At 43.4% G+C, this 26,448-nt stretch overlaps 3 protein-coding genes and 1 long non-coding RNA gene across 6 annotated transcripts; 1 reads left to right on the top strand and 3 right to left on the bottom strand.

Annotated features, from left to right (window-relative positions):
- Positions 1-628: 628 nt before the first annotated feature.
- Positions 629-5,674, bottom strand: LOC115742658 (trehalose-phosphate phosphatase A). Of its 3 annotated transcripts, none has more exons than XM_030677079.2 (12): positions 5,553-5,674; positions 3,341-3,769; positions 3,116-3,256; positions 2,958-3,029; positions 2,736-2,858; positions 2,524-2,580; positions 2,319-2,420; positions 2,164-2,241; positions 1,741-1,810; positions 1,563-1,633; positions 1,372-1,464; positions 629-1,153 (listed from the first exon to the last, which is right to left on the bottom strand). In XM_030677079.2, exons 2-12 carry the CDS (start codon positions 3,629-3,631, stop codon positions 1,100-1,102), a joined length of 1,152 nt encoding a protein of 383 aa, XP_030532939.1. In that variant the 5' UTR covers positions 3,632-3,769; positions 5,553-5,674; the 3' UTR covers positions 629-1,099. The 3 variants fall into 3 exon arrangements, with proteins under 3 accessions (XP_030532939.1, XP_030532938.1, XP_030532940.1); XM_030677078.2 differs by lacking the exon at positions 5,553-5,674 and adding an exon at positions 5,180-5,292; XM_030677080.2 differs by lacking the exon at positions 5,553-5,674 and adding an exon at positions 4,247-4,764.
- Positions 5,675-10,048: 4,374 nt separating this feature from the next.
- On the bottom strand, positions 10,049-13,808 carry LOC115742657 (BAG family molecular chaperone regulator 7). The gene is made up of 3 exons (XM_048271531.1): positions 12,913-13,808; positions 11,681-11,971; positions 10,049-10,510 (listed from the first exon to the last, which is right to left on the bottom strand). Exons 1-3 carry the CDS (start codon positions 13,639-13,641, stop codon positions 10,286-10,288), a joined length of 1,245 nt encoding a protein of 414 aa, XP_048127488.1. The 5' UTR covers positions 13,642-13,808; the 3' UTR covers positions 10,049-10,285.
- A 1,654-nt stretch (positions 13,809-15,462) lies between these two features.
- LOC115742660 lies at positions 15,463-17,981 on the top strand. The gene is made up of 2 exons (XR_004015594.2): positions 15,463-15,898; positions 17,650-17,981. It is a non-coding gene; the product is annotated as an uncharacterized LOC115742660 (long non-coding RNA).
- Positions 17,982-20,062: 2,081 nt separating this feature from the next.
- LOC115742656 (putative glycerol-3-phosphate transporter 1) lies at positions 20,063-23,140 on the bottom strand. The gene is made up of 3 exons (XM_030677075.2): positions 22,924-23,140; positions 21,226-22,297; positions 20,063-20,939 (listed from the first exon to the last, which is right to left on the bottom strand). The coding sequence occupies exons 2-3, from the start codon at positions 22,229-22,231 to the stop codon at positions 20,392-20,394; spliced, it is 1,554 nt and encodes a 517-aa protein (XP_030532935.1). The 5' UTR covers positions 22,232-22,297; positions 22,924-23,140; the 3' UTR covers positions 20,063-20,391.
- Positions 23,141-26,448: the final 3,308 nt, after the last annotated feature.

Below are 26,448 nucleotides of genomic sequence, written 5' to 3'. Positions count from 1 at the left end.
CGTTTGCTCGAAGGCGAATGGTCGTTGCTCACCAAAGATTGGACCGTTAGGTCCTTTTGAGAGATCTCCAAGGCAGTTGTGGAATGCTGATCTATAAGACCGAGAAGGACAGTTACGATCGATCCCATACGTTGCAAGTGAAGACAAGCATGTGCTGGAGACTCGACATGGACAACTTTTTGTGGGTCCGAGAATCATACGATTTAAGCAGAACGGCAAAGATGAATGGTCAATTAAATCGCTCCTTAACTTGTCCTCCCCACTTTAATTTTCATGGCCCCCGCTTCACTGATACACAGAAATCTCCAGTTTCCAATTCGATCGTTTTACCATCCGACCCGCTCTTTCGAACGGTATCATAAACTATTTAGCTCATTTCGAAGCAGCGATTCGGTTCAACTGCACCCAGCTCAGCTCATTGTCAATGCTAAATGGCAAATTTTCATGAGCCAACCGGCCCTTTTCCCTCCAAAGGCGTACATTTTCGCACAAATGCTGATCTGCTTTGTCAAAGGAAATTTATGGCACACGGGCCTATTGATCCAAATCGAAATATGCTAATGAAACGGAAGCGCCTGCGGTGCGAATTTCCATTCAGTAGCCATTTTGAGTTCCAGTACATGAATTTGATCAGACCCGCATTGAGATAAATTTCATTCGATCATAAACCACTTTTTTGCGCAAATATCAGACAATTTGGACAAGGCAGTGATCCTTCCTTACATAGATTAGTGGCCTCATGAACACTTTGATTTCAATTCTATATGTGAAAGAATGAACAAATCGTCAGGGCTATATTGTTCTCCCGCTGTAAGGAGCTCAGCTGGACGAGAAGCGAAGCGAAATCGAGAGAAACATATGGAAGATACACTGGGACATTAGAGCAATGCCAACAGTTGAAGCTAAGGGGGTGGGAATTTACAGTTCACAGAAAGCAGCTTCGTGCGAAGAAATAGTCCAAGGCGTCATATGTATTGCCAGCTCGAGGTCTTCTGTCCGAAGATGCTCCAGAACCTCTTGATGCGCGTCTCCTAATGGACTTTCTATATAACTTTGCTAGTAGTATGTGTAGTAGTATCGTTTTCCTTTCGATCGTATATTACAATGTGCTTGACTCTTTCCACAGTACTAGCGAGTTAAGGAACTCCATCACCTGTATGGACATGCGAACATTCCATCATTGTCATGCTCAATGTGAAGAAAAACGATAGAGACAATGATGTAAGCTAACCAAGACCCCACTTAATCAGGACAATGCCGAGATATTCGGGGAAAAAAACACGTACGATGTCAAATTTGAAACACTCTGTTGCTCAAGAAAAACATGATTTCCCTTGTCAAGCTCATTCACTGATCAACAATGATATTTACCTCTGAGGGGTCCCTAAGAGAGTAATCGGCGCTACTTTCTTTGGGAACTGATGAGACCAAAATGCCGTAACCTCGATTTCCCTCTCTCAACACCTGTCGGGTACAATAACGCACCGTTAGTAAACCACCGACTCTCGACAGTAGTTAAGTCCTATATCTGCAGCAATGCCAAGTTGATATGTATTTATTACCTTAAAGGCATCTTCATCTGTCCGATCATCTCCAATGTATATTGGGAGCACGTCTTCACATTTACTAAGTCCTGAGAGAAAAAAGAAGCCTTCATCATACAGTCCCAGTTGAAATGATCAAAACTGCAGACGACGATTCAAGAGATTAAGGATGCCACAAAAAGAAGCCAATTAGTACCGAGCGATTCAAGCAAGAACATAACAGCTTTCCCCTTGTCCCAATCGATCACCGGCCGGACCTCTAAAACCTGAAAAAGAAGAACAGACAAACACGCATCAAATCACCGATGTTCATTATAGAAAAGTATTCATGGTAACTGCAAACAAAACCACGGGATTCTACCAAGGTAACATGTTTATTTTTTTGATCAGTCAAAGAGTTTGGGGGGGGGGAACTAGTAGTTGGTGTACGAGCCCGTCACCACAGCCTGCACGAAGTCTCTCAATATAAGGTAGCAAATGTCCAAAAAGCACAAGCTAGCCAGAGATTCGCTCACGACATGACTGTAGCTTGTGACACCATGAAAGACACACCCTTTTCAACGGGACTACCACACTCGCTATTCTACAAAGTTAACATTTGATGGAAAGTGAGCATTACCTTCCGCCCATGAGTTAGTCGCAAATGAGGATACTCCTTTAGAATACCATTAACACGTGCTGCGACCTCTTTCCAATCCTGAAAAAGGAGAAAATATCAGAAGACGGAAGCGGAATTAACAACAGTATTCACATGGCAGTTTATAAAAGGCCTACCTTATGATCAACATTGCGGTAATGTACAGATACACAGAACTTATTGTTCTCCACTGTCACGCCCTCAATTTCTTCTGTAGCTTCAACAAGAGATGCACAAACCTGTTCATGCAGAGATTGAAGAAAGGCATTTAGTCAATGAGTATTTGCGGTCCATAAACCTTAAAGTATCCTAAAATGAGACTAAAATTGCACAACTATGCACCTTTCCAATCGTGGTTAGAAATCCACTAGCTGGCTGGAATAGGTTGACTTCCTTTCCCTATATACACCAAAAAGACAGACGATTCACACCTCAGTTTTTGTGTCCACAGCAGGAAAAGAGATTGAAAACCAGAAATGCACTGCCCATTCAATGCAAAAGATCAGAAGAGAGCCCAAATGGTGGGCAGAAGCGAGAGAAGATGAATCTGAGACCTGCTTGTCCGTGGATCTTATAGAGTTCGGGTGGTCATCTGAAGAAGATCCAACAGGGCCCATAATGTCCATGCCATGGCTACCCGCGTAATAGAGTTCAGTCAGTCCGACAAATTCAAATACCTGATCAACAGCGAAAAACATGATCAGTCGCAGCTGAAACATCATGAAAACTGCAAGGAAGGATTCAAATCTAAATTCAATTAATCGCCCATTAGTCACCTTATCACGACTTCTTCCACTAATTATTGCTGTGGGGAAGCATTTTGCTGCCTCTTCAACAGCTGCTCGCATCTAAAAGTTGAAAGGGGTGAGTGATAACACCAAAGAGAAAAATTAGAAAGTGTCTTTCATGTAAGATGTGTGAAGAAAACTCTTACAGATTCAGACATGAATGCGCAGTCAGGGTTCTCAACGATGGGAGAAAGGGTCCCATCATAGTCTAGGAACAAAACAATCCGCTTGCCCTTCGCAGAATTCGCGAATTTCTCAAAGAACAACAGAGCTGATGGATACTTTTGCTGCAAAGTTAAAAGCTAGAATTGAGCAAACGTCAAGAATGCGGGCCAAATGCAGGAAAAATCAAGAAAGATATGTAAAATTACCATCCAAATTTGGTCAGCAACATCTGCTTCAGCAGCTTCAACGTCATTAGTGATGTCCTTGGTTATCATCTTGGGGGGAGGAGATGATGATTTCATAGCATCCACCCATGCGGCAGAACGAACATCGTCAAGAATCCCATTCTTTTTCCTTGGTATTGTTAGATACAGAGGTGAGACAGCTGCAGATGGGGCTGAGCATGGCAGCAAATTGGCGCGCAGGCCTCGTCTTGACTTATTAATTGGAGAGGTTTCAGTTAGAACAGGAGAAGCATGATTAGATTTGAGGTCCATCTGATCCAGATCGTCAGCACCCGTTGCAACAAATGTGAAATCTGCAATCTTCAGTTCAATCCGATTCTGACAAAAAAATCACAATAAAAAGCCGGCCTGTCCTGCTGCTTGTCTATTAGTCCACTAACCAACAGGAGCCTGAACATGAGCGAGTAAAAACCTTGTTAGCCATAAATCAAGATTCACAGAATACTGATAGCTCCAGTTCTACTTTAATTGCTCATTCGCATCCATACGAGCACGAGAGGTGCCATCAAATGACCATGGCATAGCATCCAAAGCATGCACAATCAATAACAAGAAGGTTCCAGGGTCTACCAAAAAGCTCAGTTCATGGACATTACTGAATAAAGGCCACTCGTGCTTCATGGGGCATGAGGTCTCAAACGCAGATGAACAAAGAATCAATAAAAGCACTCAGGTGTAACTAGATACCAGAGAAAAATAAGGTTCAAAAGGCTGGAATAACCAATACAAGTAAGCAATATAGTTCATCGAAACAGACAGCTGATGGCAAATGGTGTTACAGGTGCAGGGGACATCAACAACGAGGCAATACAGTTTCCCTGTATAATGTAAAACTTCCTGATTAAGATATGTGTAAAGCATTCTTACCATGCTTTCCAAAAGGATCCATCTTTATGATGACCTCGACACACCCAAAACGCTTCCCTCTAAAACCTATCAAAGTGGGCGGAGGCTTTCGTGTTTTATGAGGAGAGATAGATAGCTTGATACTTTCAAAGTCTAGACTCGCCTTAAATATTGAGTTACCACCGAAATGATTCGAGTCTACATAGAGACTTGAAGGTTCCAAAAAGGAAAGAGCTTGAAGGTCAAACCATGCAAAATAGAATTACAAGTCTGAAAAGTATCTTCTTCTTTAATTGCCTAAACAGGACCGGCGTGGAAAATTTGACCTCCCACGCCAACAACCAAACCAGGGGAACCTTCTTGGGGTGCAAGAAAAATACCCCAAGAAAACTTAAAACAATCAAAAGATGGAAACAGGTAAGAAATAGCATCAGCTCTTTTAATGAGATGCAGTTTCGGCGAAACCGCACCAAAGTCGGCGAGGTTCGAGGCAGGACTGAAAGCATAAATGTTCATCAATCACGCAATAGCAACAACAAAAGTCAAACAAGAAAAAGAGGCTGTGTTCTCGAGACCTGTTGGGGCAAAACTAAAGGCAGGGAAAACGATTACAGGGATTACAAGGAATCCAATCCAAGTCAATATTCTTTCAAATCATGGCATTATTCAACTCTCCAGGGGCCATCTGGTACAGGGAATCTTGAGCCCCCGGCTGTTCAAACTTCAAACCAATCGAAGCACGCTGATTAATGTGCCAATTACGATCTTTTGCCTACAAAAAGAAGCAAAAGATTCTAAGATAAGAATCGGAGTCCCAAACGAATTCAAACTGAAATGGGATTGTACGAGAAGGAAGGCCAAAGAGCATTGCGCGAATGCACGCATTCGAAGAGAAGGCAGGTACGATAACAGGGAGATGCCCATATTTTGACGAGCGAAAGAATCGTGCCGTACCCGCTAAAAAGAAGAGGAAACGATTGGCGAACCAGCTCCAAACGCCGGTGCAAGAGAATTTCAACAGTGATTTCAAAGATAGACGAGCGTAAACCGCGCAAGAACCCCGTTAATGCCTCTCGCATTGACGGCACACATCCATATACATAGAATCTTCAAGAAAGGAAAAATAAAAATAAAAAGAATTCAATGCGGTCGTTTGGATGCTGCTGAGGAACGGAAAGAAAACAAAGACGAATTCGGACGTCCAATGAGATTCAAGGACGTCGCTTTCGTGTTCCGTCGTTTCTCAGCAGCCGAGGATGGAACGACAACTCGTGTAAATGCCTTGGAAAAAGAGTGAAGAGAAATGAATCCGGAAGAAGATAATCACCTGCGGAGGAAGAGAGAGCTCGGCAATGGTCACAGCTACAAGCGAAAAGCCTAAGAACTCGAGCCAAGAAGCGATGCAATGCGTATGAAAAAGCAACGCGAATTGCAGGACTCTGAGGAGAGAAAGAGAGAGGAAGAAGGAGAAGAAGAAGAAGAAGAAGAGAATCACGACGGAGGAGGTCTGGTATTAATAGAGAGCCGATCTTGACGGAAACCTTTAGTTACCGGCTCCTGGGTTGGTGATGCATTGCCGCATCACCGAAAAGCACAGCCTAAAACCCACCAATTTTTTTAAGATGCGGACTTTCTTACGTGGCGCGTGCACGTCACGGCTAAACGAACGGCAGCTGTCGGCGCCACTTTCGAGCGCCGCGCGTGGCTAAGTATTTCCGATGTCAACTGAAAAACCGGATTCTTTTTTCTCGCGTTTAGAATGGTCGATTTCGTCATTAACAACTTAATAAAAAACCGCCAAGACCGTAACGTGAGAGGTGAGTGGGGCCGGAGAAAGGGAGGGGGCATGACGGACACGTGGAGGTGCGACTCACCGGGCCATGACCGTGAGGACACCTGTGAATGACTTCGGTCTGACGTGGCCACGTTGGATTGGGACCCTCCACTCGGCCGAGTGCGGAACGTGTCGTCGCCTTCGGTCGCAGCTGCGGCTTGGAACGAACGCGGGCCCGCCTAACAGAGAGGCCCACGTGGCTGGACTGGGTCCCGCTGGCTTTGGTCCTCGCTCCTCACTCAGAAGAGTCGTAGCCACAGGATCGTCTGACTTGGCAGCGCATGGGCCTCCGTCGACCCGACTCCACCTGGACCCGACAAGGAAACTCATCCTCTATAATATTTATGCAATTTTACTGTATGGAATCCCTCGTTTCCTTCTCCGAATCCTTCGTCCACGAATTCTCTCCCGACCACCACCGTAGCATTGTCGGTGTCCGGTGACACTCTCGACAAAGTACCATTTCCAATTGAGCGCCATGTGTCTAACTTTGAATCCTTATCAATATAGATGAACCTAAGATCTTGACGTGGTTTTATGCAATCACGTCCTTCCGTTAAAGCAATCATTTATATCTAGCTTTCAAAATTATCATTGGAATAAAACAATCCGATGTTAAAAAGATTCACTTACTCTTACTGAATACTATTACGGTTAGCTTCGAGTACAATGATTCACAAGTCACACGAAAAAAAAAAAACATTAAGATGAGTCTCTCTCTATATGAGTCAAATATGACTATACGTCTATTTTGATTTTCACTTATGGAAAGCAACTTCGCCAAAAATACTAGATGCAGGAAACGGTAAAAGTGACCGATTATTCGAATATTGCGCGGCCCTAATCACATTTACATGCATATGCACACACATAAAGTTGTTAAAATGACGGGCTTTGACGAAAATTATAGCATGTGCCCATGTGATGGTTAGGTGGGCAGTTGGGTACCTTCGAGCCGGAGAATTGTTAATCGGGCATTCAAGTTTCGCCTGTTGGAGCAAATGAGAGGGTTCGGCAGTTGTCCGAGTCATTCGATTGGCGAGGAAGTGGAAAGGAAACGCCTCTTCTTTTTCGCTGAAAGTTCATAATAATAAATGCCCCGTGACGAAGTTGCACAGCTGACGAGAGACATCAAAAGGGGTCGTCCCCGTGGAATTTGATTATTTCAGACATCCTCGTCAGCTCGACGTCGGCACTGTTTTGACGTACTTTTTGCGAAACTTCGGACCAAACCGGAAAGAGGAAAAGGAAGGGCATCTGGCGTTGACTTGGGTGACGAGCTTACCACTGTTCGACGTGTCATGAATTTTTTTCTTCTTTTTTTAAAGTGGGACTGGGTTTTGATTTGAGGTCGTGCGGCCGAGTGTTGCGTCCCAATGGCCTTTGAGACTCGTGCGGTATTGGGGCGGGGGACAATCTCCGCTGGCAATGCCCCGGTCAAAGTCAAAGATGCTGACGACGAGAAAGGCAAATTAGGACTCTCGTCCCCCAAAGCCCACGCGACTAAGTAAAGGAATTCTCCATTTTCGAAATTGCCGCGGTTCGCCCGGTGATAACTCTCAAATATGCAAAGAATCTCCCGATCAATAGATTCGATTTTCCCCGATCCCTTCCCGACTTCTGACAACCCCTAAATTCATCTGCAGGCATAGATTCGGTCACGCCACCGGTAGGATAACTCCGGCTCTACTCCTGCTGACATCGTGTGGCGGTCCGATAGTAACGGATCTTGTAAAATTCAGAGTCGTCGTGACCAAATCAAACGTTTCTCATGATAATATCCGCGCGGATCACCAATGTGGTCGCATCTTCCTACTCTTCTTGTCGGATTGTCGAAAAGTAAATTTTAATTACCAAAGCACTAAATCGACCAACAACGTGATTAATTGTCATCTAAAAAAAACAAAGACCCAAAAGGGTTTTCAACCCCGATGGACGAACGGGTTTAGTTAGCAAATGCTTGAGGGCACCGATCAATCAAAATGAATAAAGAGAAACTCGTTTTCTAATACCTTGATTATGCACGACACGAGAAAAATATTACTTCGAGAAAGTTATTTAAATACGCTGGATGGTTAATGAATGCCGTGATAAATAAAGAAAGGAAGGAAGAGGGAGAAAGTCAAGAAAGAGGCTAAACGCCAGAAAGAGAGAGATTGCCTGAGCCTAGGAATGGTTTGTTTGACCAGGAAAAGAAAAAAAAGACTAGGAATGGTTTGGGGGGAAGGATGGGCCCCACTGACAGTTGGTGTTCTTCTTAGAAGCTTCCCCCATCGAAACTTCCCCCGCGAAAGCGACGGTTGAGGGCGACTCTCCCGTCGATTACGACCCCGAGAGCGATAATTAAACCGGGGAACATAATCTCAGCAATGAAACATTACTGATAAAACGTTTTCACAGAAGGGGGGGAGTTTCCTTGAAACCCACTGTCAGCGTCGGTCAAGAGTCGACGATTTCGAAGTGCACCACCGGCGCACCGTGCTATAAATTTTTTACGATCATTTTATGCTCGATTACATTGACACTTTGTAATGTCGTGGGACTGTTACAAACCATCGTAACGATTGTGTACCACGGAAGCCTCAGTCAAGAGTGTCCTACAGTGAGTGTTGCACCTTTAGAATACCCTGTTTGGTACCAAATTATAGAAGATCAGCGTCATATATTCATCGTGCAGCTTATAATAACATCGTAATGGTGATATCGCTTACGCTGTCTGAATCTTTGGGCGATGCGATCCGTAAAAGATTTTCATCGTTTTCTTCTCTCTTTTTTCACTTTCTTCTCTTCTTTTTTTTTTTCGAATCATGGCATTTGGGCAGAGTTAATAAATTATTCTTTATTTTCTTGGCCAACGTCGTATTTTATAATCCTTAAGCGGACCAATGCTTTTGCCGAATCACTTTTGGGCCAGCCAAGATTCTTGACGAACTTATACGCGGGCACTGCACAACATGCTGCACGAGGTCGATTAGAATGTAGAAAGTCTTTAGGAATCAAAAGGCATTGCCCAAGCAACTCGATTAAAGAAAAGGGAGAGGCCCAATTGAATACGACCTACATGCATGATCGATCGTCACCGATGCTCCCAAACTCTCGAAGATGCTTAAAGGTGAAAACATGTTGTTCACGTTCACGTGGGGATATAGCATATGGAAAAACTAATGGATGCGTAAGAAGATTAAATTTGTATATTTTGCATTCCACAATGTACAGAATTCGGGAATTTGGACAGTGGCCAGAGACAATGAAACCAGACATGTCGCTGTAATAGTGGTCAATTCGGCACAAGCGGGCAAATGACAATCCAAACCGATGGTTCGTATGGGCCCGATCATGCAATTTGAACCAAGCACCCACCCGCCCACTTGCTATTTGTCCGTAGGATACCCGCGTAGGATGCTGCCCGATTGCTTCGCTTCAAATCGCTTTCGGTCCCAATTCTTCGCCTTTGGAATAAAGTCGGCCGATCTTGGAAGTAGCTAATGAGGCCGTGTCTTGTTCTCGCTAGATGGTTCGTGAACGCGGACACCGGACTTTTTATCAAGTTTTTACGAAATATCCAGATTTAATTTCGGATATTCGAAAATTCGTTCTCGTGAAATATCCCGATTCCAAAATTTGAAGTGAGTTTTTGCAAAATATATGGATTTCACCTCATATATTCAAAAAAAGAAATGTCCACAAACACATTATCGAAGTAATCAAATATCATCGACTGACTGGACCGGGTTATGACGTTGCTGTCTTAACGTGGGCCATTTATCGATGGAACTAAGATGTCCAATTTCCACAAACGGGCTTTCAAGTAGGACCGGATCAGAACTTGGAACTCAGCCATTCTCGTTCTCCTACCACCGTCTAATAGAATGGATCACTGCTTCTACATCATTATAATCTTCAATCTACAAAGCTGAGGAGTTTAACCGAGTGATTATTAAGAGGGCAAAACCCAAAACTCAGATTTGAAGCAATAAAGCGCCATGGAGTAAGAAAAAAGACCTGGAAGTTACAGCATATTCAGAGGATATTAAGATGCACAAGAAGCAATCGGCATCACGAGGATATCATATCACTTCCTCACCACAAGGTATCCAACAAAACAAAGCTTCGACAGACTTGAAACAATTGACTCACAGAAAGAAAACACGCCTCTTCTGAATAAAACACATAATCTAGGAGCAAATACCGCGGTCAAGGGCACCCTGAGCAAGATCTGCACACAATTATGTCTCTGAGGCGGTGGTGCTATTCTCCTCCTGGTCGAGCATTTTCACAATTTGTGCCACGCCATCTGCAATTTCCTTCTGGATGACCCCATCAGGCACATCAAAGGTCCTTCTCCTCATGGAAAGTGATTTATCCGGGGGATGGGGGTCCACCACTTCTAGCATTGCTTCCAGCTCGTCTATCATCGATTTCTTTGCAGCCCGCACCATTACATCAGCTCCCTAACATTAATAGGGGAAAACACAAAACCTGTATAAGGGACTTATACGCAGCTTTTACATAATGTGATCACCTACCTAGAGTCCAAGATAAGGAATGGAGAAATACAAAAACAAAGCCAAACACATATGATCCCTCAACCATACCCCATCTGTGCCACTGCGCCCCGCATTTATCTTTGAACACAACAGACTAATCATTCCACTGATAAATCAAACTTATTAGGAGAAATCTGCTAAAGACTACAAGGAAACATAGAGTACGGATGGCAAGTGACAGTTAACTCAGATTTACATTTAGTTTTTCTCCAGTTCAGTTCTAAAGTTGCCAATATGCTCAAGATTTGATTTCTGTTCGGTTTTGTCATTGCAAATTGAAACCCCAGACACAAAGGGCCCAATATGCATGCACATACGCAAGCACCCTGCCTCCACTTTCTAAATGGATACTCTCTGCCCGCACCATAACATCAGCTAGCTGGCCCTTTTCTTTAACAAAGTGTCTGTTATTATCTGTTCCCAATTAACAAAAAAATATATGCTGCTCCAAGAGATCAAAGGCGCTCTTCCCACTTCTTACTCATCCGCAGAGCAAAATGAAGTCACTAATAGGCATCCATGAAAAGAGATGATCGGTATCTGTTCTTTTCCTGTGCAAGACAAAGGGATACAAACTAAACTGATAACCCCTATATAAACTTAGCATTTTCTCAGTACAAAGTATCTGAGCTCTTTCGTGTTTCAACTGAACCCAAAAGCAACCCAGCAAACACAAAAGAATTTGCCTCCCTTAACTCGCGCCTCTTCTCTCTACCTTTTCCTTCCCTCCTTTCCCCTAGTCGAAGACACCCAAAAAGGGGAGAGAGAAGTTTTGCTGGACAAAGGAAGAAGATCAAACATTTGTGGCTTTCAGTGGGATAGCTCATGTCCTTCCCCAGTTGGAAAAAAACTGAGCAGAGGCATCAAAGTACTACTTGCCACAGGTATATGCAAATATTTGCAGGTTAAATGGCAGACTGCAATGTAATAAGAATCAATCTGGGCAGAGAAATAATGACACTAAATGCAGGATAAAGACACCTCTCTTCCATTATCTGAAAAACTATCGGCACGAGCTGCATACCAGTTGTTCACCTACAACTACGAGTATTACAGTGACTGAAAATGTATTACCTCAATGGCATCAACAGTTAGGAGCAGAACAATGATCTTCTCGGCGAACCTTTGACGCTCCTCGGCATCATGAGCAACACGACGACGATAGGAGAAATTATTGAAAAACGCCCGAATTTCCTTTAACTTAGACTTGGCTACTGCCAGCTCTCTAAGGGCGCGAAGAGCCTGGGATCTACGGATTAGATAAGCTCTGAAGCTCATCTGAATCATTAAAGCTGCATCTAGAGGAGAAAGGTCCTTCTTCTTTCCCTTTGCCTTCCGGTTAGTCCCAGCTCTCTTGGCAAAAGCCTTAACCAAAATACATGCAGAAGCACAGAAAACCCATCAATCACAGTGAAAGTGGGAGCAAAATTATTGGCGAACCATAACCCTTGACAACCACAAAATTTCCACAGAGCAAACTTAAACCAGCGGGAGCAACTCAAGAAAAGAGAACGCGAGTATTAACCGACAAAGGATTATGGATATTTGTAGGTTCATATGCTCCATGACGAATAAAAATTCTTCCCTGCTCATGCAAGTATCACAAGGATAAGTAGTTTCTTAATCAACGAAAATTTCTACCTAACTCGTGGATATCACAATCAGCGTTCTGTTCTGTTCTTCAACTGCATTATCCCTCTCTACATGCACTATACTCAATAAATAATGTCCGCCTTCCAAAAAGAAAAGTATTTACAATGTAATCACCAGGAACAGGTACAGACTGATCAGTCTACAAATCCTGACCATAGGAAATTCATATTAACAGACTGCCAATAATTTTCACGGATCTATATTTTCTGTGATTTTGATCAGGAATTAGAGAGGACTGCAAGAAACAATTGAAGTTGACCGTATACCCATAAGTGGTTTGAACTCAGCGGATCCATTGCGACGTTCTGAAGAATGATCACACAGTCAAACCTACTCTTCCATATTCTAAAACCCCAGAAGCTTAGCAGGGGAAGTATGCTGGCAAATTTGAGCTCAACAAATAACTAGGATACACTAAGACAGCTGAAAACTACGCTCGACTTAAATCGTGCACGTGTGCTCAAAAAGAGTTTCAAAGTCGGTGAAGAAGTGTCACTGTCTGCATCTTCAACATCAAACCTCAATAAATTAAGGAAACAAAACAAGAGAAGCCAGGAACAACATGGACCCAAAAAACAAAGCCAGTCACGAAGAATTAAATCTGTGTAATCGTAAGCAAACTGGAATGAAAGCTTGAGCATTACACAACGAACCTGTCTCAAAACTACAGCTTCATGACCACTAGGCTCTTCGATCTCCACCGCACGAGTGGCGAACTTATCCCCCTTCTTCTTCTCCTTCTTCTTCTCCTTCTTGTCCTTGTGCGATTTGGCCTCGCTTTCGTCGCCCCCACCTGTCGAGGACCTCCACGTGTAGGTCCGTGTATACCCCTCCTCGCCCTTCTCCTTGATCTCCGCAGTCCACTTATAGCTCTTCGCTCCACCGTGGTGGTGGAGAAGGTGATGATGGAGATGATGATGCTTCTCCTTCTCCTTCTCCTTCTTCCCGGCTTTGATCTCCGCCGTCCATTTGTACTTCCGGTCCGCCTCCTTCCCCTCGATCTCCGCCGTCCAGGTGTACTTCCGATCGGAGGCGGCGCCCCGTGGGCTCACCAGGCGGTCGAAGCGCGACTCGAGAGCCGAGACGCGATAGCAGAGAGACTGCAAGTCGTAGGACTCGGGCCTCACTCGCTGGAGGACCCTCCGGTAGGAGCTGAAGCACGGGGTCCTCTCGATCTGGACCAAGTCCTCGACGCTGTCGAGGAGGTCGAAGTTGGTAGGGTTAGGGCTCAGGAGGTCGAGCGCGAGGCAGATGTCTTCAGGCCCGTCCAAGAAGGAAGGGAATGTGAAAGCTCTGGGAGCGAAAACGGAGGTCTCGGCGACGAAGGAAGGGGGCGGGCAGAAGAAAGGGTCCATGATGTCGAGTCGCCTGAGTAGACTCATTATGCTCGACTCGGGGGGGTGGGGGGGGGTGTTCCGGTACGCCGAGCTGGGCCTCGAAAGGCGGATATAAAGGCGAATTTCGCGACGATGACGATCGGATTGGGCGGAAGAAGACAAAACTTTTGAAGGGAACGAGACGAGCCGAAAGGCGAGAGCCTCTTGAGGGTAGAAATGGGAATTTGAGTTGACGAAGCTGGATCGTGACGGGGAAGATTGGACAAGGACAGGGGAGAGAAACCGGCGTCGCCGCGTAATTGACGGGGGCGAAAGTACGGGAATGACCTGGGCGGCGAGGTGAAATTACGGAGACAGCGAGAATCTATATACTCATCAGCTGAGTGTTGAGTGCGATCTCGAGGTCAGCTGGACCATGTGAAGGGATCTGATCTGGTGGACCCCACCCCACCCCCTACGACCTAACTGCCGTAAATGAGACATTGTGATTGGTCTGGTCTGATCTGGTCTGGGCTGGGCTTTCCTGTGTGGAACTGGAATGGAATGGAATCCGAGGTTCAATCCAAAAATCTCCGTCGACGTCTAAAACTATACGTTGGCAAAAACAGGAAAGGGTTGAGATTGAGGGAGGGATTATTAAGATTTTGACCAGTGACGCGAAGATGGGATGCGAATGTTTTCTCTTTGACAAATAAAAAAAAAAACTCGTTTGCGAAGTCACTGACCCTGGTGGGGCCTAATGGGTATGCAACCAAAAATTACATGATGCATTGCCTGTACTTGTGAATCGATCAGTGAATTCAATTGAATCACGCTTGCAATGATGGCCGACGAAACGGCCCATACCGCTTTCGTTGTTGTTCGAGCAATGTCTTTTACAAGGAAGCCCCTGTGCACGAATTATTTAATGCATCATGCCGTAATTTGCACATGATATGGCTACAATCAATCGATAGCTTCTAAAGAATCAGCTTGTTAGTTTTTTTTAAGTGCATTAAATTTTTTAAAATCCTGCACTGAGCCTAGTTGAGCTGCAAACCCTTGAGTTTGCGCAACCAAATCGGTAATGTCGACAAAATTAAGGTCCACTTCATTTCTGTAAATGTTAACAAATCTTTGGACCTGTTTGGATGGACTTTTCAAAAATTAAAAGTAATTGTTTGTCTGGACTTATGGAAAAATTACACTGAAATTCACATATCGTTATTATTTATGCTATGAAATATTCACGTGCTTAACATTTAAAACCAATCAAAATATACACCTAAGATTTCTACAAAGGCAAAAGTAAGAAATGAAGGACACTCCAACGATATTAACATTTTCGCTTTCCTACGAAAATTTGGAATAGTGCTTATATTTTAAATAGCATGAGAGAATTATGCAATAAAAGTCGCAGTTTGATTAATTTTCCGAACGTTGGCTCAATATGTAATGTAATCCTTAAACTTTTAATTTGACCAATATGATCTCTAAACTTTAGCCCAATATGTAATGCGATATCCGAATTTTCAATTTATTTAATGTGGTCTTCGAACTTTTAAAACGTGTTCAACTTAGTCTATGAACTATAAGAAAATGTTCAAAGTCATTCTTAAACTTCAATTAATGGAAAAGCTATATTGAACATTTCATTATAATTCATGGACTAAATTGAATATGTTTCAAAAGTTTAGGGACTATGTTGATCAAATTAAAATTTCATAGATCATATTATGCATCGGGTTAAAATTTAAAGATCATATTAATTAAATTAAAAGTTTAGAAATTATATTACATATTGAATTAAAAGTTCGGAGGTACCATTTTCCTTTTATTAAAGCCACTAACCTTATTTTCTGTCACGAAGAAAAATGGAAGTGGAAACCAAAATTGGGGCATTCCCCACAAAAAGATTCTCCATTGTTGGGGGCTCGGAGTCGACTTCTGGAGCTAGCTGGATTTCTCCAATCCAGTATTGTTAAGATGGATCAGATCACTGTCAAAACCCTAGAATTTGTTTCCTAATTGCTATGGGCGTATTGAAGAGCGGCTTCTCGTTCCTAGCCGGGATCGCCGCCGGGATATACGTAGCTCAAAACTACAACGTTCCCAACGTGAAGAAGCTCGCAAGCACCGCCATTTTCATGGCCAATCTCTTCGAGGAAAAGTATCGCAAGCCCAAGAAGCCTAGCGATGATGATTGACGACGGTAGTCGGCTTTTGGTTATAAAGGCGACGCCTTTGCCGATTTCTTTTTCGGAGACTCAACAGTTAAAGTGGCAGTCAATCTGATGGTTGGAGCCAGATTGAACTAAGAAAGGTTCGCACTTTTAGCAGATTTTGGTTACTTCGTTCTGCATTGGATGGCTCTAGTTTGGATAGTTTGTCATATCGAGGATCTTATAGCTTCTTTTGGCTGTTCTTTAATTTCCTCTGCAAGGTAGAACAGATCACCTTTCAGGTGGAATGACGAATTTGAATATCCGTTTAGTGTTATTGCCGGTTGTACATATGTGTCGAAGAAGTGGCATATTGATGAAGATTATTTCTTTTCCAAAATCAGAAGAGCGATTGGGTTGAAATGAAACAGAAAGGATTTTGAATCCGCCTTCTAATCCTATAACGAATATAAATTAATTCAATTGTAAAGGAGAGGATAGAGGGTCCAGTCGAGGTTGCTAATTTCAATTTGTTGATTTTTTATGTGACCCTTTGATCGAGACAAGTAGTGTTGACGATGGTCTATCCTGCCGATCCGTGCTTTGAAAGACCTCCTTTCTACAAATCATGGCTGAATAGATCATCATGGACGCCCTCAATGATGCCATCTTGATTTGCTTTATATGACTGTAATTGTTCAGATGATGAAAGGTTTCATTTATGTTATTTCCTCACTGCCTTGGAAATGAAGTGAAAAGAAGGTTCGTGCTTAAAAAACAAGGGGTTCATGTATGTCTTTTAGGTTGATTAAATGGATTCTTGGCTCTTCGAAATGACTTCTTTGATGGGTTATATCAGATAGCTACATGAACTGATCCCGCTGTCATGTCGACTTTTATCCTGATGTCAAATGCTAAAGAAGAGCAGTGACGTTTACTTGGAAGTGTTCCAATGCAGAGGCAGAGCCGTTAGCATGGGAAGAGGTCATTGGTGATGTTAGGCACGGAAGATTTCTTTTTTTTTGGGTCAAAAGGCACGGAAGATGTCTTGCCATGGAATGGTCATGGGACAGCTGTTATCTGTTTTTTTGAGGTTGTGTCCCTATTGGTATACAAAGAACAAGTTGGGTTTACATGAGATGGAATTCCATCATTTACCAGAAGAGATTGCAGGAGGAAGACAAGCACCACCTAACCTGCAAATGCATGCAGTATGTACAGAATGATGGAACATTGACAAATTTTTTCCTTAGTGCCCCCGACAGTTTCTCTAAGAATGTGCAGAGACAGGTGGTAATGTGTCGGGACTTGCTTTTCCTATCTGTGACTACTTTCATATTGGGAAGGCAAAAGATGGAAATGGGGGGCATTGCTCTTTGGAGGATTCAGGATGTTGTTATCTTAATCTTAACGACTCAAATGAGAGGGCAAACCAGCTGGTGAATAGATGTCAATTATTACTCAAGAAGTGTCAGGGGAGCGGGGTAAAACCTGGCAATTGTCGAGTTTTTTCGGCATTAGGATCCGTAAGCCAGATACACACACTAGCTGGTCTAGGCTTCATCCAGAATGTGCTAACTAGACTATAGGGTATCTTTTTTTTCCTGCTTTGTTTGGAACAAGCAGTCAGCTTCTTGAGAAACTCTTCACTTCTTGGCAAGCAGATTTAATGGGAATCTTCCTTTCAGTCTTCCTATGAAAAGAGGGATCTGTTCTCTCCCCCTCGTTTTCTTGACATGAATGATGGTCGTGAGGTTTTCCATCTTGCCAGTATAATTGATTGGAACAATTCTTTTTTTTTAATTGCTCTCCTAGGTAGGCTATTCTACATACTTTTAATCCTCTTTTCATTCACGGTTTCGACATAGGAGCATGTATTGAAGTCTGACTTCTTACATCCCCTCTTATACAGTTGGATTTGGAAGAGGGATATCTACTTATATTAGGAGCTTGTGGGAGATTGCAGGTCATAGAATGCATACCGTGATGCTTGAATCGCTGCTAGATGACTGAACTTGTCGAGGATGAAAAAAAGACCTGGAAAGTGGGTCAGGATGGCAAAAGTGCAATCCCTTTTAGATTCATATTTATTCTGGACTATGGCTGGAGATTCAAATCAAGCCCTTTCTAGCTGATTAGCCGGGATACATGTTTGTATTGCACTATTGGATTATCTTGTCCTTCGAGGCACGATTCATGTTAGATGTGCTACTGTGCTAATGGTAAGTGATATTCAAATATCAATAGTCGCAGTCACATTTGTACAAGCAAGAGGTATTTCTAAGATTCAATGCTCTAAGGGAATGTCCCACTCTCCCTACGCGTATGCACGGGTTGTGCTGACTGAACTTATGTGACAATCTTCGCCGGCCCGATTCCAGCCTGTCCAATTGTCAGCCGAAAGGAAGTACCTGTTCTACTATTGGGCATCATAACATGATCGTGCGGCTTTTAGTAATGTCTACATTGACCATGCAAAAGAGAGTATCTGGCAATGTATTAACCGAGGTCGTGAGATCGCTATGGTACATGTTAAGGCCGCTCTCAATTACTTAACTCGCTTTTCTCTTGCTTTTTGAGTGGAAACCTTTGAAAACTTTTTAAACCATGGCCGTTGTGCTTCCTGCAATTCATGCCTGATATTCTTAAGCTGCATGCGGTGGATTTTCCGTTTTCCAGGAGTCTTCTGGATAATTTTAGTGCGATTTTGTGTTCCCAAGCATGAGAAATTCTTCTATGAAGTATCTAACAATCCACAAGGGCCACTTCCATCAGTTTCTGTCATATAAACATGAACTTCGAGACAAATGATGTTTTTGATTCGGTTTTGTCAAAACTCCACTAAGCAAATGGAAATGGCGCTTTGACATATTTTTTTGGAGAGCTTTTGAAAGATGCAATTACATTTCCAAAGACCTCTGGCTTGAAGCAGGTCTAGATGCGTCTTTGCTGCATTTCTTGAATACAAGTACAATTTTTTTTTCATAATTCCGAAAATGTCCCACCTCACATGACCTCATCAGGTCGCCGACGGCTGAGTCCGGTGCCAACCTCCAAGCATGAGGTCGGGTGACCTCAAGCGAGCTTTAGATAAAACTATAACAAATCACAATTCAATGAACACATGAACTCATTTCTGTATACTTGCAGGGATTATATTTTAATGGACGGAGAATTTACAATTTTTTCGGAGTAAATTTGTTTAGGCACGTGATTGATGTTTCCTAAAACTACTATTGAAGAATGATTATAAGAGGAAAAAAAAAAGGTTCTTGAAGAATGGTGGAGAGTGAGAGACATCAGCCCCTTCACGTATATGGAAGTTGGCCCAGAAATAAAAGCCTGCAGCTAGGGCTTATGGACCACACAATATACATATGATTGTGTTTACTCAGAAAAAGACAAGAACAAGCTCAGCAAAAACTCCTAATTTCATGGTTATTATAATGTATTCAAGTTACCGATTAAAAATATAAAACAAGGTTTTTAAGTGACAGGAAGCATAATGTCACCGAATAGTCCAAAACTCGTCGAGGATGAAAAACAAAAAGTCCCTGGAAAGTGGGTCAGGATGGCAAGAGTGCAATCCCTTGCAGATTCATATTTATTCTGGACTATGGCTGGAGATGCAAATCAAGCCCATTCTTAGCTGATTAGCCGGGATGCATGTTGTATTGTGCCATTGGATTATCTTGTCTTTCGAGGCAGGATTCATGATATATGTCCTACCGTCGAGAGAATGGCTGGTCATGCTATTGTTAAGTGGGCTATTCAAATATCAATAGTCGCATTCACGTCTATAAAAGCAAGGTGGGTATTGCTAAGATCCAATGCACTAAGGCAATGTTCACGAGCTGTGCTGACTGAACTTATGTGACGATCTTCGCCAGCCCAATTCCGACCTCTCCCATTGTCGGCCGAAAGGAAGAACTGATTCAACTATTGCGCATCATATCATGATCGCATGGCTTTTAATTTTGCCATCCTCGACCATGCAAGAGAGAGTCTCTGATGTATTAACCGAGGTCGTGAGATCGCCATGGCATATGTTAAGGCCGCTCTAAATTACTCAACTCGCTTTTCTCTTGCTTTTTTAGAGGAAACCTTTGAAAACTCTTTAAACCAAGGCCGTTCTGCTTCCTTCAATACATGCCTGATTGGTCTTAAGCTGCACTCGGCGGATTTTCCAGTTTTTAGGAGTCTTCTGGATAATTTTAGCGTGATTCTGTGTTCCCCAGCATAAGAAATTCTTCTATGAAATATCTCACAAGCCACAAGCGCTCCTTCCATCAGTTTCTGACATAAAAACATAAACTTGGAGACAATGTGGTCCATCAAGTTTCATCGGTGATTTTCCTCCTTCCTATTCTTAGATAGTATTGATACATATGTCACACGCAAGCAAACAGAGCAACTGGAACCGAGTTGTTCCATCTCTTGCCAGCTTCCAAATCTTGGAGAAGGCCTTCAAACCCACTTCTCGACTCCAACTACTTCTCCCTTCAGGGTCTCCGCCAAAGAGTGACGAGAGAAGCTTCCCCCTCATCCTGTATTGTTGGATGAAGTAGGATAGCACCGGACCGCTTTGCAAGAATCAAGCACGGGATTAAAATTTCCCATCATAAACTTAATTTCTGTCGTGTTCCAAGTGATGTCAAGGGAGATCTTGATGAAGTCTCTCCTTGTGCCTCGAATGTTCGAGCTTTGCAGTGACTTCAGCCACGACGAGTTTTGTGAGGAACAACCCCGCGACCAAAGCTGCAGACATCAGCATTGTGAAAACAGCACTCCAGCTCTTAGCGGATATATAACCTGTCAACAGAGGTCCAATTGCAGCTCCAACAGAGCCTGTCCCATCTATGATGGCGGTAACGGTCGCCAGCGCCCTTGAGTTCCCTTTTAAAGAGCTGTGGGTTCCCAAGTCGGCCGAGACCGCTGTTGTTATGAGAGCGTAGGGTCCGTTCACAAACATACCAGTGATGAACATGAGAGCCATGTTTATGGTCAACGAGAGGTGACCATAGCTTCTAAAGAAGAAGAGAGCAGGGATGGCACAGTACATGAAACTTGCAGCTGTTATTGCCCTGGCATTGAGGTGATCAGAAATGTGGCCTGCTAGAATTCCGCCCACGATCCCTCCAATGTCGAACAATGTAGACAGATTTCCAGCAGCCCCACTGGATAAATACTTGCCATCTATAGCTGCAGGGAGGAAGGATTATGTAAGCACCGAACACAGATAGAGGTGACCCGATTAATAGATCTTTAACGAACCACAAGAAAAAAGGGGCGAAGAAGAACCCAACAATGCAGTCTCTCTTGAGGCAAAATGCAGTATTATGTATTTGATGATGTTCATGGTAACTGAATTTAAATATTTGATGATGTTCATCGTAAATTGAATTTAAATACAAGTATACACTAAATGATCATCACCATAGTGGAAAAGAAAGTTGAAACAGTGATAATGAGGCATGAGTAAGTGTACCTGTATGGCTAATGTAGAAAGGAAGCCAATAGAGGAATGTGTAAGCAACCAATTTGGCGAATAAGAGGCAAAATGCAAAAGGCGCCACTCCTGGAATCCTCCATGCTTCCATGAACCCTACAGCTTTTTCCTCGTCATCTGACTCTGCTCTCAACAGAGGTTCCTTCACGCTCTCGCCATTTTTCCTAGGCGAATAAAACTCGTCTGTGTCTCTCTCAGCTCCAACAGATTCAGGACTGACTGGCAGAAACAAGAAAACGACCAAACCGATAAATGCAATCAAAAGACCAGGCACAACAAATGACCAGCCCCAGCCATAGGTTAACAAAGCAGAAGCGATCAAAGAACCCAAAATGTTGCCAAGAGAAGTGTGAGCATTCCATATGCCCATGATCAGCCCTCTCTTGCTCTTGCCAAACCAGTTACCAACCACAGCAACAACCGAAGGCCACCCTGTTGACTGGAACAGACCAGCAAGCACTTGCATGATTAGGAAGAAATAAAAGCTATGAATATTAGCCCAGTATCCTGCACCGAATAGCGATGTGAACAAACCGGTTCCGATCATTCCGACTGCTAGGAATATTCTCAAATTCATTCGATCGCCCAAGTGCCCTGAGAAGTACATTCCAATAGCATACACTAGGAGAAAAGCAACATCAAGTTGACCAAGCAATGTAGTGCCATCAGATCCGTTAAACGGAGCCCAACCATTTCCAAGGGCCGATGATAATGTCGTGCTTGCAGGTGGGTTAAAGAAGTAACTGGCCTTCCATGGAACAAGTTTCAATCCCACATCAGGTGACTTGGGATCGAGGGCGCTTTTCACAACACTGGTAGTTTTCCGAGCGGCATGGTAGCTTGTGTAGGCAAGAAACGTAACAACCAAGACGATGGCTTGGTGACTTCGAAAGGGAAGACTACCCTTCTTTATGTGTTCTAAAAAACGAATCCCGAGCGGCTTGGTACGATTGCAATCAGGGCCTGGTTCTGGAAGTGACCCCATGTGGATTTTTCACTCTCACAAAGAGAAAGCAAGAAATCACTTCCCGTTACAAACCAGATACAGTAGCTGAAATTGGGTGAAAAGCAGGAAAAAGAACTCATCAGAAACCCCGTGGAATTATTATCAAAACAGAGCGAGGTTTCAATTTCAACGGACAAGAAACAAGCACAGGATTAAAGAAATCCACGATATACTGTGGGAATCGAGTAAAATTCGCTCTATTTTCTGCTAGCATTCGCCTTCATTAGTGCACACGAGTTCATTCAATTTCACAATCTTCGTAGATCTCAGTTCAAGGTAAATTCTCAAAGCTCGTGGGCATCTTTCGAATTCAATTTGGTCTACAAGAGTCGGCCGTATGAAGAAACTTGAATGCTCAACTAATCCAAATGTTTCAAGGAGAACACAACTAATTACACGATCTAAAGATGAAGTTGTGGCATTTACTATCGACAGAGCAGATCGACCCCCCCATTTTCCAGGAATACACAGAGTGTCCGAACGTTAATTGAAGTTACTTAAACGCACCCACAACTCTTCCTCTAAGTTCCAACATAAGGTCAACCATTACCACGTCCAGAAGAACACGCTAATATGTCTGAACCAGAAATGGAAGTAAAACGCGCAAAGTACGGTCAAGGAAGGAAAAAAGAGAAAACCCAAAGGAAGGTAGAAAACAGCAAATTGAATACCTGCTCTACGTCCGTCGCGCGCAGTCAATTACCGCCTCCCGCAGGAAGAAGCGATCGAATCTCTCTCGAGAAAGCTTAAAACTTTTCGAATCTGCACCGAGTCTTGGGGCTATTTCGCGGTTGCTTGAACCGAACGAAAGAGGAAAGCTGAGAGAGCTTGGAGCTTTTGAAGCAGCAGCGGGAGAGGGAGTCTTTTTTAAGCTGGTGCGCGAACCCCAGACGACGACGACCACATCCTAATGGCTCCCGGCGAAATACCCCTTTTGCCCCCCTCTCCCGCTTCTTCATTTTTAACTCGAATGACATCACAGGGATGCCCTTCGCTTGAATGACTGATGTGGATTTGCCGATTCGGCGAAAGATTACGCTTTTGGATCGCTTTCTGAAGGGGCAGACACAGGCGTGCCCGCCAGCAATGATTGTCGTGAACATATTTTGCCGTGAAGTGTTCAACTTCGCAAAATCCAGAGCAAAATCTCTTTTATAATCGAAATTATATATATATACAAAAGGGGAAATTTCGAACCAAAATCTCCCAAACTTTGAGCAAACAGTAATGGACCTCCCAATTTCCGCAGGACCCCATGGGCTTAAGGGTAATTTCGCTAGCCGGCTCCGCTTGAGAGATGCTGAAGCATATTCGAATATCCATTGTGTGGAGGATTCCCCTACGCCCAGTTGCCCCGAAAACTTAGCCTCGCATCCTTCCAAGCACGTGGGGGCGGCGAAGAGACCTGCCAGCAACGCACCGGCGAACCGTTCCGCGACACGTGGCGACCACGTTCTTGGCCCCCGTGTTAATTGCGAGTCGGCATCGGTTTTCCACTTCGGATTAATGGATACTGGCTTTGCTGTCTTTAATGATCGACCGAGACCGTCTATCGAGACAACTTTGGATCTTTTTTTTCTTTTTTTTTTTGACTCGGAACAATTTTTTGTTGGTCCAGATTTAAAGATGTCCATGGGGCTTGGTCCTTCCGTGGCGAAAAGTATTTTATTGGTCCACTGTGATGGCGCATTGCCCCACGAAAAGGCGCATTCAGACCATAAAAAAAAAAAAAAAGGCGCATTGCCCCCATGAAACCCAACTTTAATACGTGCGGTGAAGCTGCTCATGATAGCGAAACCAACTCTCCGACGACATCGTGTGTCCCGACAACATCTGAGAATGTGTCGTTCAGCCTCACCAATAGATACGTGCAAACACAAGACACCTGCAGTCTTAATCAAATGACGTATTTGACTACGCGAACGGAGCTTGCAGCGACCATCCCCTCCATTTCTCGAAATCACGAAATTTCGCGGAGAATTGTGAATTGATGGTGGGCATGTAAGTTCAATTCTGTGCTAATCTTAATGCTCGATTGTTAGAGATTTGGATGGGCCACGTCGCTATCGGCATTAATTACTATACGGACAACAGGGAGTGGACTACATGTCAGCATTGAAATCGGCAGCCACATAACCATCACCTATGGATATTGCATGTGGTGAGTTTTCGAATCAGACAGGGTCGGTTTCTTGTGTCCACCCTGGAATCGGACGAGACCCAGACCAATCGGTCTCGAAAAACCGACAGCGTCCTATTTTTTTTTAATGTTTAATTTTCTTTCTCAAATGTTACTAAATATATTGAAAGCTACTTTATTGCATAATGAAATTATTAATTACATAAAAGTTACTAGTAAAAAAAAAAAAGATTACTCTCACGAATAATTTGTACCTTTTGCCCTTGCTGAATAAAAATAATTATGTACTCTTGACCGTTTTAGACGGTTCGGTCTAGTTCCTCCATAAGGACTAGGCATGGAACTAATTATTCTCAGTTCAAAAAATTATGAACCGAGAACCACCCAGAATCGGCATACTCGGATTCGATTTCGGGTTGGTTGAAAACCTTTGCACGCCCCTACTTAAGCGTAACGTGATGTCCATGAGTAACCGAATCCCATACTAACCCACAAAATTTCCCTAACCACAGTCAGACATATTTCCACAAACTTGGTTGCACTAGGACCCCAATGTTTTTAAGCTTCACCTTGATGGGCCTAATCCACCAAAAAGTTTCGTAGGCCCAGCACAGACCAAGTCAGCCCAACTCTACTTGACATCCACATGGAGGAGGTCGACCCTGTCGTCGTCCTTCCACTCTGGGGGCAAGACGACCTTGAGGACGCCCTCCTCCATCCCCGCCTTGATCTGACCCAACTCATACCGTACCCGAACCCACCGCCCTCCGCCGACCCTCCTTCTTCAACATCACCAGCACCTTCGCCTTTGAGGACAAGAGTGTTGCGCTCGACGCTGACTCTCACGTCTTTCTTGTGTAGCCCCAGGCCGTTGCATGTCGAACCTCGGACGAGGCCCTTCGTCGGTCTCTCTGGCGTTCCATCAGTAAGTTCACATTCGCTATGACTAATGATATTGTACTTATGATGTGGGTACATGTCCAAAGTTTGTGATTAATGTAAAGATTCGCAGCTTTTGTGCTATGGCAATTCTGTCCTGATTATGGATTATTTAGGGGTAAGTCTATGGCCCCTCACGGCCACCGTGCATTCACAGATCTTCGTAATTCGATCGAAAAATTAAAAATCATGATTTTTCAAATTGAAATTTATTGAACGGCTGAAATTAATTATAGAATCCCGCTAGCATGACGGTATGATAGTATAATGGTAGAATGCTATGCATGAGATCATATGTGGGTCCCTCCATGATTATTAAATATTTTTTGCTATTCATAACACTTACGATTAAAATTACACCGTTATATTGTTTGCTGTCGACTTCTCAAATCCCTTTATTATATTATAAGCCGATGATGAAAAACATAAGAGCACCATACCTCATGAGAGTATAGCTCGACCCCTCGTTTAGATCAGGCTTGCTTGATGTTAAGATTTGACGGAACAATTTTTTTGAATTTTTTTAATAGATATTTTTTATTTTTGAAATTTTTAGATTTTTTGGTTTTCCATTTTTTCCCTTTGGCCGGCGAGGGTCACCGGTGACCCTCGTCGACCACGAAATCCTTTCCCTAGGTTGACGAGAGCCGTCGTGCATTGGCAATCAAAGGATGGATGCCATGGTTGAATGGCAAAGTCTGCGGTTGAAGGGCAAATTCTGCAGTCGAAGGACGAAGGCCATGGTCAAGCTGGCGAGAGCCTCTAGTGAGTGCCTTCACGCCCTTGCTGCGGCCGGTGAGGCCATGAAAGCTCTCGCCTAGGGTTGTCGCGGCCCTGTCGGTCGAGGGTGAGGGTTTCGTAACCCTCGCTGGCCAAGGAAAAAAGAAGAAGAAAAAAAGCAAAATCAAAATAAAAAAATCAAAATAATTAAAAAAATCCAAGTGTAAATTAAAAAATACTAACAGAAAATTCATGTAGGATGATTTGTCGAAAATAGCACTCAAGAGATCAATTTTACTTCAATGTGGTACTTAAGTGAGCGAAAAAATCTTATGGCGCTTAAGTGAATGGCATACGAAAATTATGGCACTCTATGTGAGTTTTCCCCGATTGTTGA

Source organism: Rhodamnia argentea, chromosome 10, assembly GCF_020921035.1.
Source record: "Rhodamnia argentea isolate NSW1041297 chromosome 10, ASM2092103v1, whole genome shotgun sequence".
Taxonomy (NCBI): domain Eukaryota; kingdom Viridiplantae; phylum Streptophyta; class Magnoliopsida; order Myrtales; family Myrtaceae; genus Rhodamnia; species Rhodamnia argentea.
The sequence above is the reverse complement of the archived record's forward strand: the minus strand, read 5'-3'. Positions and strand labels throughout refer to the sequence as shown.